General features: G+C 43.3%; 2 protein-coding genes across 2 annotated transcripts in view; one reads left to right on the forward strand and one right to left on the reverse strand.

Moving 5' to 3' along the window:
- Positions 1-7,724, reverse strand: part of LOC106821589 (putative Ras-related protein Rab-33) — a 19,564-nt gene extending 11,840 nt beyond the window's left edge. The window contains exon 1 of the mRNA XM_014826470.1: positions 7,338-7,724. Within this exon, the coding sequence (XP_014681956.1) occupies positions 7,338-7,565 (228 nt within the window). The 5' untranslated portion in view covers positions 7,566-7,724. The remainder of the gene's footprint in view (positions 1-7,337) is intronic.
- A 184-nt stretch (positions 7,725-7,908) lies between these two features.
- LOC106821588 (N-alpha-acetyltransferase 15, NatA auxiliary subunit-like) overlaps positions 7,909-15,750 on the forward strand; it is a 39,512-nt gene continuing 31,670 nt past the window's right edge. The window contains exon 1 of the mRNA XM_014826469.1: positions 7,909-8,069. Coding sequence (XP_014681955.1) covers positions 8,013-8,069 — 57 coding nt within the window. The 5' untranslated portion in view covers positions 7,909-8,012. The remainder of the gene's footprint in view (positions 8,070-15,750) is intronic.

A 15,750-nucleotide genomic window follows, 5' to 3' on the forward strand; every position in this document is an offset into this window, starting at 1 on the left:
TTTTCAATCACGATAATAATATTGGTTTTAGAAAACACGCAAAAACAGTGACCGTGTAGCCAGGAGTTTTTAACAAGGGGGGCGCCAAAATCAGCGAACTGCAGCAACAAATTAGTCGATGACTGACTTAACTATTTTAATGGCCTCCCTCCGCGCTCCCTCTCCAACCCTATGGTCCTCTATCTTATCTTGCAATTGCTTTGGCTTTTGCGGTGTTGCAATGCGCGACATTTTTGTTCAGTTGTTCTCTGCTCCCGAGCATATGTCATTTCGTTTCCATGGCAGATTAGGAAGGAGGCGGGGTTAAAAACAAGCGGAGCTGGGGGGGTCATGGGGGTCCTCCCCCCAGAACAATTTGTGAAATGGTATATCGCAGGGAAGATGGTTACATTTGCGTCGGCACTTTTTGAGACATGGTACAGCCTTCATCTCTGATACAACAATTCTCTTTTTTTTTTACTTTTTGGATCACATGAATCCCCACTGTTTGTTTGCGTTTTGCACATGGGGCAAGCCTCGGGGAAATTCAAATAATATATGGTAATAAAATTACGTAAATTTAGGGTGGGCGGTGAGACTTGGTTGCTGTGTTGATGGTTCCAATCGAGGTTCGACCTCTCAGTAGGAATGCAGAAAGCTGAGCATGTGTATTACCAGTGTTGGAGAATTAGCGAGCCTGGTAGTAGTCGCTTTGGTCCAACAGCCATGATTGGATGGCGGGCGGCGTAGCGTATAAGGTACTATTGGAAGAACACTCGAGCGAAGAACGATGAAGTAAAGTGCGGGTTTGTCGGTTACGATTTTTCTTGGTTTGGTCCGACCGGAGCGAATGGTTCTCGAGCTGGTTAGGTTGTCCGGCGCAATTGGTGGTTGTTCGTGGGGACGAAATGTCCGGCAGACGCTTTATTTCGAGAACTGCTGTGGTTGCCCATATGTTCTCATGTTCTGATAACACTATTGCTCAACCCTACACGTAACGCTTGTTCTGGGATTGAGCAGGAGCAAGACGTACGTACGCTCTGGACGAGCAGGCCGCCTGGTCTGACTAGGTTGCTTCGCATTAGCGCGGTAGATCTGGCCAGATATAAAGCATGGCATGAGAACGGCATTTAACAGGCGTGGAGCGATGGTAGGTGGTGGCGAGAAGTGGTGCAAAGCTTAATGGTAATTGCCTGCAGAGAGCGACTGATGAATTGGTGTGTGTGAGAACGAATTGGGCAATGGATGGGGGCCTGGATTAAAGGAATAGGAGGGTACTGGCTGGCATCTGGCACTGCGCCAGCGCATGGCTCAAGGGGTGCTCGAGGCCAGCCGAGGCTGGACAAAAAGAACGAGATATGTGGACCTGCTGCGCGGCGAAAGCCAGGGAGTTAGGTAGGAATATTCTTGTTAGCGGCAAGGATTGGAGGTTGTGTGGCATAGTATGGAATGAGGATCACTTGAGATTACCTGTTAAAGATGATATGATGAAGTATTTGGATAGTATCGGTAGAAGAGATTGGAACGGATCGTCAGGCAATGTTGATAGATCGGAAAAACTGCATTCCGGAAAGCTATTGCAGCTGTTGAGAGAATGAAGAGGTTCGAGGTAAGAGCGGGGATCACGTCGGAGTTTTTGTTTGTATTTTGTTTAAATTAGAAAGATGACGATATAAGTCTAGAGAGTATTCTGGAACTGATATATCGCAGATTACTATTGCACTTAGGAACTATTTTTGTGAATAGAATCTTCGATTTTTTGTGGACAGGGAGGCCAATTTTCGAGCGATTTGATCATGTGTTGCGGTGCTCGAGTTAGCTCAAAAGCAACGTAGACTGAGGATGGCCAGCTGCAAGGAGAGGGTGATACTCGCGCGAGCGGTGTAACATTGTATATCAGTGCGTATGAACAGCTGGCTCGCGCTGCGTGGGCTGGCTGCTGGCCTGGACGGCGCCTAAGGGCTGAGCTGGGCTGCTGAGCTGGAGCCCTAAGGCGAGGCTGGCGCGTGCTGAATCGAGTCGCACCAAGCGCAGTGTAAGCATGAATACATGATGGCAGGTGCCGTGCGAAACAAGGAAAAAGATGTGAGTTGTCGGCTGCGGACCTAACGCAGGGCAGGCAATCGGGCTTAGGTCCGCCAAGCAATTTCTGGTTGTCCTCAAAAATATCCCCACATCTCCGTATTTCGAATTACGATAACTCAGTGGGTCAAGAAAACACCCGAGAAGACACCTGGTGTAGCCGAGGCGATGTTATTAACAGTGGGGGCTCCAGAGAGACAGAGAATGGGCGGCAAGCAAAAATAGGGTGATGAGCTTAAGTAGTTTGGAATGGCTCTGCCGCCGTCGGCCTCTCTACACCGCTACGGCTCCCGTCTTACCTTCTCTGCATCTTGTTTTGGCGGTGCCGATGGCGAAAAGGCCGACCTTATTTAGTTCACTGGGTTCTCTGCTCTAAGATGAGGTAATGTGTTCAGTTGGCCAGTTTCTGAGGGATGTCCAGGAGGGTGTGAGAAGCAGCAGGGGTATGGTTGTTCCGTCCGCCAGAAGAATTTTGGAGAAGATGTAGATCGGCGAGTGGAGGATGGGTGATTCTGCGGCGACTTGATGAGCGTTACTGTACAAGCGCTTCGATTCTGAAGCTACGAGCAGATTCTCTTTTTTTTCTGTAAACTGTGTCGGAGATCACGATGACATCGCCAGCACTGGTTGTTTGTTTTGCGAGTGGGCAAAGCCATGTTTGGGAGAAAATTGAAAATAATAAGTGGGAAGTGAAAATGAGCCAAAGATGTAGGGTCGAAGTTGGGGCATATTTGGCTGGTGTCCAAATCAGGTCGCCGCTCAGTGAATCAGAGAAAGGGCCTGCACCTAGGACCAGTGGGTTGGGAAAGAGGCAGCTGGTGATACGTCGGCTTGTTCCGCCGGCACAGTAGGGGTAGGTCTAATGGTGGCACGCGCGCAGGGCTATAGTGTCTTGGAGGACCCTGAGAAAAGCATTTGTTCCGTTGGTTGTGCCACCGGAGCATGTGTGCAGACTGGTTGAGGTGTTGTCCGGCGCAACATTCTGCGTTCGTCTCGGACAACCGGACAACGCGTTATTTCGGCACTGTATGTGTAGGAACAGCATCGGCTCGCTGCTGGGCGCTACACACACAACCAAACACTTCACAGGAGAGCGATTACATCAACCGTTGCGACTTGGTTTCTGTATTGAGGTGGGCTGAGGGGCGGGGTCACATATGTCCAACGGAACAGGAGTGGAGGCAAGCAGGGCAATGTTGTACAGGGTGCAATGGAATGGAGGACCTCATTACCTTGCCGCCTGCCAGAATGCGGAATTTAAGGCCTAGAAGATCGTGAGATGAGTTGGCCGCTAGGAATTAAGGAATGGTTGGAGCAAGCCGCGCGATTGAGATATAATTACAAAGCAAAACGTTACATCAGGATCTCATAGACCAAAAACTCCAACATATCTGTGGATCTTTTTATCTCTTGGAATCATTGAATAAACAATTTCTGCCCATTTTTATAGGAATTTCATTACATTTTTTAAAGTTTTTGTAGGGATTTTAAGGACACGCTCAAATTTTAGGGATCGTTAAGGAATTAAATTTAGTACCGGCTGAAGGCGGGGGGGTGAAAAATCGCAGGGTAGAAGAAGTCGGCAGGAGATAATCGAGAGCTGAACACATGTATGGCCGAATTGCACCCCGGGGCCGGGCTGGGACCAGAAAAAATGTAGTGGGGAAAACGCGGTAACGTGGTGCGCTAGGCTTTATGGTTGTGGAGAAGCGAATCGTGGGTACATTGGAGCAATTCGGGAACAGAGGTCGATGAAGCGCAGGCTGTCGAGAGTTAGAGAGCAGCCTTGCGACGGGTAGGACATCAAGTGTTTAGGCGTCGCGGCGGGGTGAAGTTGAACTGTGGCAAAAAGCGGCGCGCCGGCCAGATGGCGCTGGCGCGAGTCTAGTCGGCATCCACCAGCTCCCTTTTCTCCCTCCTTCTCCCCTTCCTCCTTCTCCACCAGCTTCTCCCCCTCCTCCTTCTCCACCAGCTTCTCCCCCTCCTCCACCACCTTCTCCCTTCTCCCCTTCCTCCTTGACCAGCTTCTCCTTTCTCTACCAGCTTCTATCTTCTCCCCTTCCTCATTCTCCCCCCCCTCCTTCTCCACCACCTTCTCCCTTCTCCCCTTCATCCTTCTCCACCAGCTTCTCCCTTCTCCCTTCCTTATTCTCCACCAGCTTCTCTCCCTCCTCCTTCTCCACCAGCTTCTCCCCCTCTTCCACCACCTTCTCCCGTCTCCCCTTCCTCCTCGACCAGCTTCTCCCTTCTCCACTAGCTTCTCCCCTTCCTCATTCTCCCCCACCTCCTTCTCCACCAGCTTCTCCTTTCTCCCCTAATTCCTCCTTCTCCGCCACGTTAATTTACTACGCTAAACCTGATGTTTTACCCACCTTCACTATCTCATCTTTTTTTCTGAATAATGAATTAGTGTCAGACCCAGGGGCGTAAATCCGTACCAAGGAGCGGGGGGATGATCGGCGATAGCCGGGAGCAAAATTAACCTTGGCTGCGGCAGGCAGGTCAGCGTGCCGTAGGCATGCCAGTGCTAGGGGGGTCTGGGGGCATGCTCCCCCCCAGAAAATTTTGAAATATTTAAGCCATTTTCCTGCAATCTGAGGCATACTGTGGGCCATATTCTCATGTCTGATGACACTATCTCAACCCTAGACTCAACCCTACAAGTTAGGATTCAAAACACTTTTCATAACTTTTCAGAGAGCGTACACAGTTAGGTTACTATATAGTAATAATACATGTATTAAAACATGTATTAAAAGGCAAGAATTGCAATTTCTCACAATTTCCCATGTTTTTGTATGTTTGCAACCATACTTTTTGGCTATTCTTTTTTTTCTTTTTCTTTTGAATCTCAGGGGGGATATTTGTACCGGCCATCCCCTCCTCCTTTAAGAGCGGGGGGATGCATCCCCCCGCCCCCTCGGGATTTACGCCCCTGGTCAGACCACACTTTTTATAAATTTATTAGCAAAATTACAAATTAGCATTTTAAAGTTAGAGTTAAATAGAAAAATGGATGGACAAGAACCTGATTCGTGCTTAAAACATGTTAAAGCACTTTCACTTTGTACTTGTAGGCAAATAAATGAAAAAAACAGCAACGTCTTCGAAGGTGAATTACACCGGCCTGAGTCTATGTACCGTGTAGCACAGGATCGGATTTTGGTGCTTAATTTTGCATTATTCACATGATGTGGGGAAAACGATCGTGTAACGTATCTTATACTTACTACTACTACTAGTACTAGCCTAGTACTATCTAAGTATCTTATCTAGATGCGCCACCAGTGCAGAGCGGCTAGTGCCAGTCACAGGCACATGAAACGTTTCAATAAAATATAAATGCTAAATAAATACGAAATCTAATACTAGTACTACAAAATTCTTAATGTTTCTATACTCTCTTTCACCTATTATTGCCGACAGTTTCCTGTCAATTCCGTGTAAATGCTCTATGCCCACACACTAACGCCGCCATTGCTCACTGTGCACAGTGACTGTTAATATATAAGCAGGTAGGAAAGGCCCTCGAACTCCCAAATCGCGTCGACACTGCGCGTGTAATTCCACAGCTGAAATTATAGCACAAAAACACAACCATGTCTACTCCATCTTTGTTTCAATTTGCAACAACAGTGATCACTTGTTAGAAATATAGACATGTCCCTCTGTTCTTAAGCCGCAAACTTCTTGTCACGCGATATCGCCATATAACACTGGCCGAAATTCGGGCAGAAACGGTTCGCTAACGTCGCGGTCCAATGCCTAAATGTGCTTGCGGAATCAGGAAACACCTAGCGCGCGCCTATTGCCGTCATTCGTTGCGCACCGAATGCTGAATGTTATTTGCAACGCTGCCAATGGCGAGGCTCCGTAGCGGGAGGTTGAAAGCCAGCGTGGTTTGTATCCGCAAAAATCCCAGATGCGCGCCTATATGCGCATGTACTTGCAGACATTTACATTGACGCGCGCAGACGGTTAGCGACGAAACGCTCGGAATTTGCCTGCAGTGTTATTCGATATCGCGGGCACAGAGTTCGCGGTAAGAACAGCGAGAAGGCGGAGCTGCCGTTATATTCTAACTAGCTCTAAGAACGGTAATTGCTAGGGTTAGAATACCGTTTCAAATTCTTGCCCACAATTCCTTGTAGTTGCTCGGTATCCAACCATCGACACAGACTAGCGTCACATGTAATAGCTCAACGAATCTATAAACTGCGGCTTGCTCCGGGTAACTGGGCGCTAGTGGGCGGCTACTTAATTTATTGAGTTATGCCGATTTTTCTGAGATGAATTGGATCAAAACAACCAGACAGCCGCCATGTCTGCCATGTTCAGTGCAACTAAAATCGGCCAATGGACCTGATTTTCACAGTGCGTAGGCCAAAATACAACGCAAGTACATATCTTCGCAATGATAATTATTAAGTTGTTGTAGATTGACGATTCCTGGTTTTCAATGTTTTAATATTTATATATATACCGTATACGAGTATATGATGCTTCTTTATGCTCGCGCCAACGCAAGTAGCAACGCTATGGTATGTTATGTCGTTTCGGGTTTTCCGCGTGCCGTTCGAAAATCATGCGCATTGCAAACATAGCGGTTGGCGGTTAGTTGAAATTTCGGTTTGGCTCTTGAAATTTACACTGTGACAGCAAACTGAGGTATTAGTTTTAATAACAACGCTGGAATACTATATGGTGAAGGTTATATTTGATACAAAACAAGGCAGAAATGCTTAGATGATCATTTTATTTGAGATATACGTAATTGTTCGGTAGTTTTTGTACAGCTACAAGATTTTTCAATGGATGGATGTCAGGCGGTGTATTGACGTTAGTCACACAGCCTGGTCGGGTTAATTTCTAACAAGTGATCACTGTTGTTGAAATTGAAACAAAGATGGAGTAGAATGGTTGTGTTTTTGTGCTGTAATCACTGTGAAATTCACCGAGTGTCGAGCGGATTGGAGTCGAGCGCTTTCCTACCTGCTATATATATTAACAGTGACTGTGCACAGTGAGCAATGGCGGCGGTAGTCAGTGTTCATAGAACATTTACACGGAATTGACAGGAAACTGTCGGCAATAATAGGTGAAAGAGAGTATAGAAACATTAAGAATTTTGTAGTACTAGTATTAGATTTCGTATTTATTTAGCATTTATATTTTATTGAAACGTTTCAAGTGCCTGTGGTGCCAGTGACACTGACAGTGCCACTGGCACTGCCACCCCACTGGCACTGGCAGTGTCAGTCAGTGTTGAGCCTAACCTTAATTTGTTCATTATCTAAATCGAGTGCTCTTTCTCGAAAATCCACACCAATTGTTGCTTCAGTCTTTTCAGGGAAAGTACCACCACAAAATCTGAACGTGAGACAGGTTTTGCCAACGTTGGAATCTCCAATAACGATGATTTTGAAGATGCGTTTCTGACGCTCGACATGAACACTTGTTGTCGCAGCGGGTACAGACATTTCGCCCTTTGCCGCGTCACCCATACTGTTATTATCACTATTGTCAAGTTATGTCACTATGCTAGAATTCAGCAGTAAATTTACTGTGAATCTGCTGTAGAATGAATGCTGATTTTGTATAGTTTACATAGGACTTTTAACAACACTAACTGCAAGTTACAACCAGCAGCCATGCTTGTTTACGTCATTTTTGGCCTGATGCATTTTTTGTTTTTATTATTAAGATCAATATATATATATAGATGTAAAGCATATCAAATTTTAAATAATTCATTTATGTCGTAACATAATTTACTAGCATAAATATGCTGTTTCAAGTATTTTATAGATATCATGTGACGCAACGATGCGAACTTGCGAGATGGGCAGCGTCAACCATCTTGGTTCGTCATTCGCCACGAGGTTTCTGTGTATTTTGATTGGGAGTTTCCAGTCAAATACTAGGTTGTCTCCACAACCAATTTTTAAAAAATGTCACCCAGTCAGCCATTGCCACCAAGGGAAAACACCCTGTTTAAAAGAATTCTGGTAAGCCCGTAAAGTTCAATTGAAAGTGGTTCAGAATACCGAGCACCAGTTGAGTTGAGCAGTCTTTCGTATTCAACACCACCACTAAGTGTACTGTACATGTACATAATATAGTGCTAAATACTAGTTTTAATTACTATTATTGCTAGTAAAACTGCAGAAACATTTAATACCATTAACTATAGTACTAGTAGTATTATTAATTAGTTAATACTTTATTATCGTCACAGGCACTTCGACCGTTTTTATATTAAAATGGTGAAAGATAAACCTTGACAGTTTGTTGTACTTGTACTTGTAGCTGTATTGTAACTGTAAGTTGTATTTACTACCAAAATTTCAATATTTATGTACTCACTATGACCTAATTTTGCCGTGTAAATGCCATTAAAATGCTCATTTTCAACACGATCTCACCAATTGGAGGCCTACACTACTGTGCGCAAGGGTAGATGCTGGTAACACCACACAGAAGGATAGAAAACCGTGTTTATGAAGTAGCGAGAAAGCATCATTTCCCACTATGTTATGAAATAATCGCTGGCTAATGTGGCGCAAGTACACTTTCCTACCAATTCCTTGGCCATTTCGGTTCAAGGATAGAGAACATGGGTCCCAATAAAACCAATGTCATTTACATCAATATAAATATAATATTATATCAATATAATAGGTTAGGGTTATGGTTAGGGTTAGAATTAGGGTTAGGATTATGGTTAGGGTTAGGGTTAGAATTAGGGTTAAGATTAGGGTTTGGCACATTGGTTTTATTGGGACCCATGTTCTCTATCCTTGGGCCCCAATTTCTGGTCTTGCAATTTTTGAAGATTTGTTGTCGAGATATTTTTTAAATGAGATAAAGCGTATTTAAGAAGCTGATAATGCATGGCAAGTGTTTTTTTTATCGGAGTGGCTGGAGGTACGGTAGCTCCAAGAAACGGTATTGCTAGGGTTAGAATACCGTTTCAAATTCTTGCCCACAATTCCTTGTAGTTGGCTTCGGTATCCAAGCCATCGACACAGCTAGCGTCACATGTAATAGCTCAAGCGAATCTATAAATCTCTGGCTTGCTCACGGTAACTGGGCGCTACTGGGCGCTACTTATTTATCGAGCCGTATTTTCTGAGATGAATTGGATGTAAACAACAGAACAGCCGCCATGTCCGCCATGTTCAGTGCGACTAAAATCGCGCTATGGACCTGTTTTCCACAGTGCGTAGGCCTTAAACACAAGGCAAGTACTATCATTTCGCAATTGGTAATTATTAAGTTGTTGTAGATTGATGTTTCCTGGTTTTCAATGTTTTAATATTTATATATATATAATTATATATATATATATACGAGTATATGATGCTTATTTATGCTCGTGCCAACGCGAGTTGCAATGCTATGGTAATGTATGTTCGTTTCGGGTTTTCCGGCGTTCCGATCGAAACGCATGTGCAGTGGAAACATGGCGGTTGCGTTAAAGTGAAATTTAGGTTTGGCTCTTGACATTTACACTGTGCACAGCCGAACTGAGGTGGAAGTTTTTAATAACAATGCTGGAATACTATAGTGAGGTTATACTTGAATACAAAACCAAGGCAGAAATCTTAGATGATTATTTTATTGATATAATATGCGTAAATTGTTCGGCAGTTTTTGTAGAGGTACAAGATTATCTAATGGATGGATGTCAGGCTGTGTATATTGACGTTAGTCACACAGCCTGATCGGCGCTACTGGCCCTATTGATAGCCTTAGATTATTCAGTGTTTCTCCCCTGCATTGACACGAGCGAGGTGGGCCCCTTACTCATATTCTCAGCTGCCACACAGACATTTGTCCAAAACACCGCCCGCCTCACTGACCGAAAATCACTGTTCTTCCATAGAACACAGTGCTTATAAGTTATAATGCACAAAATAGCTTAGAATGCACCAAATTGCACAATTTTTTCAAAATTTTTTTCCCAGACACCCTAGTTGGGCTAGGACATTGAAACGCACAAATACACACACACAAAAATCCACCTCACAGACCTTTTTGCCCAGGGGAAACACTGTTTATTAAAATGTTTAGACTAGGAGGCAATTTATTGGTGTATCTGTTCCAATTGCTGGTGTGTCGTTTGAGTTTGGCAGAACTTTGTAGATGCAAGGCCCAAAGAACCATTCTAAAAATTTCCATCAAAATCTAAATACATAAAAATTCATTTAATCCGCCGACATGCCGAGAATATTTACATGATACTGATAAAGTTCATAAAATAAAATAAATTTAATTCAAAAGAATTACATGCCCTTTATTAATAGTTTAGCTATGCATTATTGACTGTTTACCATCTGTATCGTTTTGTATCGCGATACGGATGCTGGTATTGATTATTGTATCATGGGTCACTGTATTGCGATTCACGCGATGAATCGTTACAACCCTAGAATGTTCAAAAATGCAGTCACATTCACCAATGTTGTGCAAATGCATTGTAAAAGGTGCCACCAAACAAAAGTGAATCTCGATGTAGTAATATAACTTATAAGTGGTTCTAAGGCTGGTTGTCACATCTATGACTTTATGCAAGTTACCATTAACAAAGTGTTGGACTGAGTCTCGCTAGAAACAAGTGCGCGTCCTTAAACCATCAAAAAAAGAGAGAAAAAATTTCAGTCTGCAATATTTAGTCAAAGTAATGATATCATACGAGTCAGTGTTCCCCTGGCCCAAAGGGTCTGTGAGGTGGAAAATATTTTTGTGGTGGTGTTTGCGCGTTTTCATGTTCCTAGCAGGACGAGCAGCGAGTCCAAATTCTTTGAAAAAATGGTGCAATTTGGTGCATTCAAAGCTATTCTGACTCATTGTATGAGACTTTTGAATCTCTTTCTAAAGTTGTCAATAGTTTCGTCAGAGAGGCAGTGTTTTGGACAAATTTCTGTGTGGCGGCTAAGAATTTAGGCGGCCCGCCTCCTCGTAGTGTCAATGCAGGGGAAACACTGCGAGTGTCCTAATATATGTTAGTCTTACGGTATAGCAGTGGTTCTTTGGTGGATTTTTTGGCAGAAATGGAATTGCCAATTAGATCAAGTTCAGGTTCAACGGATTTTGCTCATATTTTGGTATGCAAATTAGGTAGGGTTTGGCAATTATATAGCATATTATATAGACACAAACAGTCTGTGGTGTCACACTCGTCTGGTTCGTTTTTACAAAGATTTTATTGACAATATCTTTAATGAAAAATTGGTATTTCCTTCTCCACCCTGCCTCGATAAAACTCTATCCTTAGAGTAGAAAGTTCTAAAGCAGAAACATGTATCGGAACGCAGCAGTAACTCTATTTATCTCAAATGCCCATCGCTACACAGCGGTTAATGCGCCAGTACGTACGGTCCACAAATTGTGAGTCATTTTGGTTGTATCATTTTATTATTGCAAATATACAGGTGCACTGGCAATCGCCCCTCTTCTCATAGATGTCGTCAGATGGTTGCATCATTAAAACGCACTTCTTCCTACGCACTCATTTGTGGTCGCTTTTTGTTGTGGAAGCTACAATGTCATGACACTTTTCTTCCTCGAATCCAGAACATGTATGCTACTTGCTTCTCAGAGTGCAGGATTTTAATTTTTTACACAGGATCCGCAATTTCAAAAATTTCGCGGGGGTGGACGCCCCAGACCCACCCCGCTACACTTAAAATGAAACGTAAAATACTATACTTAACCGATCACAGGCGATTTTCATTTCACTAAAGTTGTTTCTTAGTTGGATGTGGATTGTATCAAGGGAGGGGGGGTCCACGGGTCGGCGACCCCCCTTTTTTTTACCCCAAAAAGGGAGAAACACCATAGAAAATAATTTTTGGCTTAAAATTTGAATTCCATCTTGCATTCTAGACAGTCCAAAATTACTGCGCTAGATGGGCTCTCAGAATGCACCAATTAAAAAAAAAATCTTGGGAGGTCCCCGCTAACCGCCCCCACCCCTTAAGTGGCAACGTGCTCAGACAGCGGCACATAAGCTGCCTTCGCAGCCATTTTTATAAAAGTGCTCTTTATTTCTTACTGGACCCCCCTTTTTCAAAAAGCCGGATCCGCTCATGTATACATGTACGTCATACTATTTGTGACCCGCTCCAGCAAAACCAGGATTGAGTAGGAAATTTTACAAATTGAGTTATGTGCGTATCTGAATAGATCATTTAATTACCTTTAAAATATATATAATATTTGGCTATATCTAAAGAATTGACAGATCTACAGCAATTTGAAGATCGGAGACCGACTTATTCCGAAATATGCAGCTTTTGAGATAAACAGGGATGAGATTCTTCCGCGGATTCGCGGAAATCTGCGGATTTGACAGTCCCAGGGGTCGATTTTGTGAAACGTCTAAATTCGTTGAGAAAATGGGGGGTGGGGTAACAATGTATCAATTTAAATTATATACCCTCAACAGCACCTGACTGTAGACTGTAGTGTAGACAGTAGACTGACAGCAAAGTATACAGTGTATCTGTTTTTGTGTACCAGAAAAGAAATTCCTCGTTCACAGGCTGCAGTAGAGGGGCAGACATTTGAGGTAGCTGATCACGTAACGACCATGCCGGGCTGCCTGGCCTGGGGGCCGGGTTTACATGTTGCTGTGTGCATGTTGTGTGCATGACTATGCAATGATTGTTCCATTCGCATTGTGTTTTTTTCATTCAAATCTCGTCGCAGCAAGGCAGCTTATGTCTGAGTAAAACAATGCAAGCGACGGTGGAAACAGAAAAATATCATTATGTCTAGACATTTAATAAAATACTATTTCAGCCCTATTTTCAGCCCCCTGATTTCCTATTCATAGTTCGTTTGTTCCTTTTGACAACTTGAAAAGGTGATTCAAGAGTCTCCTATAATGTGTTCAGAATAGCTTAGAATGCACCAAATTGCACCATTCTTTAAAAAAAATTGACGTACGGTCCTCACATTGCTCGCTCCTCTGTTTGCTAATTTAAATTTTAGCTGAAAATTAAATTATCCAATCTCATCCCTGGATAAAGCCTTCCAAAGATGTCACACTCTTTTGCAATGATTGTCAATCAAAAGTACATAGCAACCAACCATTAAATGCAGTCTGATTGCTTTCAAACTTTGCACAATGTTGGTAATAACACATACCTAGGGAAAAATATTTATATCCAGTGTTCTCCACAGGGGTTTCAATCAGGTGGGCTGCCCAGTTGTGGGCCACCCGGTCAGAGGCCGGTCTGAATTCCATGCACTGAACTAGCAATGTTAGCATTGCTGATCTCATTCAGCAGCCTTGCAGCCGCTTCACCACTCTGAATTGCATCCAATTCCATTCTCAAGTGCTACCACAACATTTTCTGTCATTCACTGTTATTTTTTCAATCATGTCCTTGCTAAAATACTAATTTCATTGTGGGTCAAATAATCTAGAGATCATGTCAGCCGAGCGCTAGTATAGAGTTTTTCAACTAAGTACCATCTCCACTTACGTACCTACACCCGACTAACGTGCATATGAACAATGAAAAAAACAGGACAAAAAGAAAAAAAAATATGCGTCAGAAAATAATTCTAACCGGCTGTACTTCGCACAGCTTGGCAAAATGACCAGTGGTTAGCGTGGATTGCATGCACTGGTGGGCCACGTGTAAATGCCAATGTCTATAAAAAATGCGCTCACTTTATTCCAACGACGCATCTCACGTAATGGAGGCGAGCGCTACACTACTACGCGCGACTAGACCAAATGAGTACGTACAAACAGTAGTAACGGACCAACGACTACAGAAGCATAGAAGACTAAACACCGTTCGTTATCTGATGTGAAGGAGGTCATTATGGGACACGAGACAGCATCCATTGAGTCCCCGCCCATATTATAGCTTTGACTGTAGACTAGAATAACCGACCCTGGCTATATATTGCTGCTGAGACCACGGCAAGGTAAACACTTTCCTACGCAATTCGCTTCGGCAAGCCGAGTTCGGGTTGCATAGGGATCAGAGACTATACGGGGTATTACCCACAATGAAAGCCTGACATCGTCCACTTTACATACAATATAAATAACTATCCATACTTATCATCAACAGTATTGCATTAAATGAGGTCAGCCGATGTCTATATGGTTAGGCGTTAGAATTAGGGGCTTAGGAATTAATGGTTAGGGTTCTCCGATATGAGTAGTAGATATTATAGGGTATATCAATAGAATAGTGAGTGTTTGGGTACAAGCATGATTATGGTTGTTATATTTAGGTAAACCTACATATGCATTACTCTAGAGCCTATTCCATGGAGTGACACAATCTTCACTTATAGAGCATCCTGTATATTCATTAGCGAGCCTCCTTTAGAGCAACTCTTCCTTCCCTTTCAATAGCAGTTATTCTGTTTTATCCACCACCTGAGAGATACGTTGCTTTTAAATCTCTCACAATCAATAGCCAGGTCACAATTTTAAGAAGCTGACGATACTGCATGGCAAGTGTTTTGTATCGAGTGGCTGGGAGTCTGAGCGGTAGCATCCAAGAAACGGTATTGCTAGGGCTTAGAATACCGTTCAAATTCTTGCCGCATACTACACGCTATTCCTTGTAGTTGGCTCGTGATCCACGTCAGGCCGACACAGCTAGCGTCAGCATAGTATAGCCTCAAGCGAATCTATAACATTCTTCGTTTACCAGCTGCCACCTAATTCGCGGGTAACCCTCCAATGCATGGGCGGCGTACCCCAGTAAACCGGCTGCCACGTCCTATTAACCGGCCTATAATTTCATACGAGCGGCCATTCCTCACAGTATCTGCATTTGAGAGATGAATTGGATGTAAACAACCCAGACAGCCGCCATGTCCGCCATGTTCAGTGGCGACTAAAATCGGCAATGGACCTGTTTTCCACAGTGGCGTAGGCCCTAAACACAAGGCAAGTACATATCTCGCCAATTGTGTAAATTATTAAGTTGTTGTAGATTGATGTTCCTGGTTTTCAATGTTTTAATATTTATATATATATAATTATATATATATATATACGAGTATATGATGCTTATTTATGCTCGTGCCAACGCGAGTTGCAATGCTATGGTATGGTTATGTCGTTTCGGGTTTTCCGGCGTTTCCGATCGAAACGCATGTGCAGTGGAAACTGGCGGTTGGCGGTTAAAGTGAAATTTAGGTTTGGCTCTTGACATTTAGCCACTGTGCACAGCGAACTGAGGTATGAGTTTTAATAACAATGCTGGAATACTATAGAGGTGAAGGTTATACTTGATTACAAAACCAAGGCAGAATGCTTAGATGATTATTTTATTTGATATAATATATAATTGTTCGCAGTTTTTGTAGAGGTACAAGATTATCTAAATGGATGGATGTCAGGCCTGTGTATATTGACGTTAGTCACACAGCCTGATCGGGCTACTGGGCACTATGATAGCCTTAGATTATTCAGTGTTTCCCCTGCATTGACACGAGCGAGGTGGGCCCCCTTACTCATATTCTCAGCTGCCACACAGACATTTGTCCAAAACACCGCCTCACTGACGAAAATCACTGTTCTTCCATAGAACAGTGCTTATAAGTTATAAATGCACCAAAATAGCTTAGAATGCACCAAAATTGCAGCAATTTTTTCAAATCATTTTTTCCCGACCACCCTGTTCGGGCTAGGACATTGAA

This window comes from Priapulus caudatus, unplaced genomic scaffold (assembly GCF_000485595.1).
Source record: "Priapulus caudatus unplaced genomic scaffold, Priapulus_caudatus-5.0.1 Scaffold78, whole genome shotgun sequence".
Classification (NCBI taxonomy): Eukaryota; Metazoa; Priapulida; class Priapulimorpha; order Priapulimorphida; family Priapulidae; genus Priapulus; species Priapulus caudatus.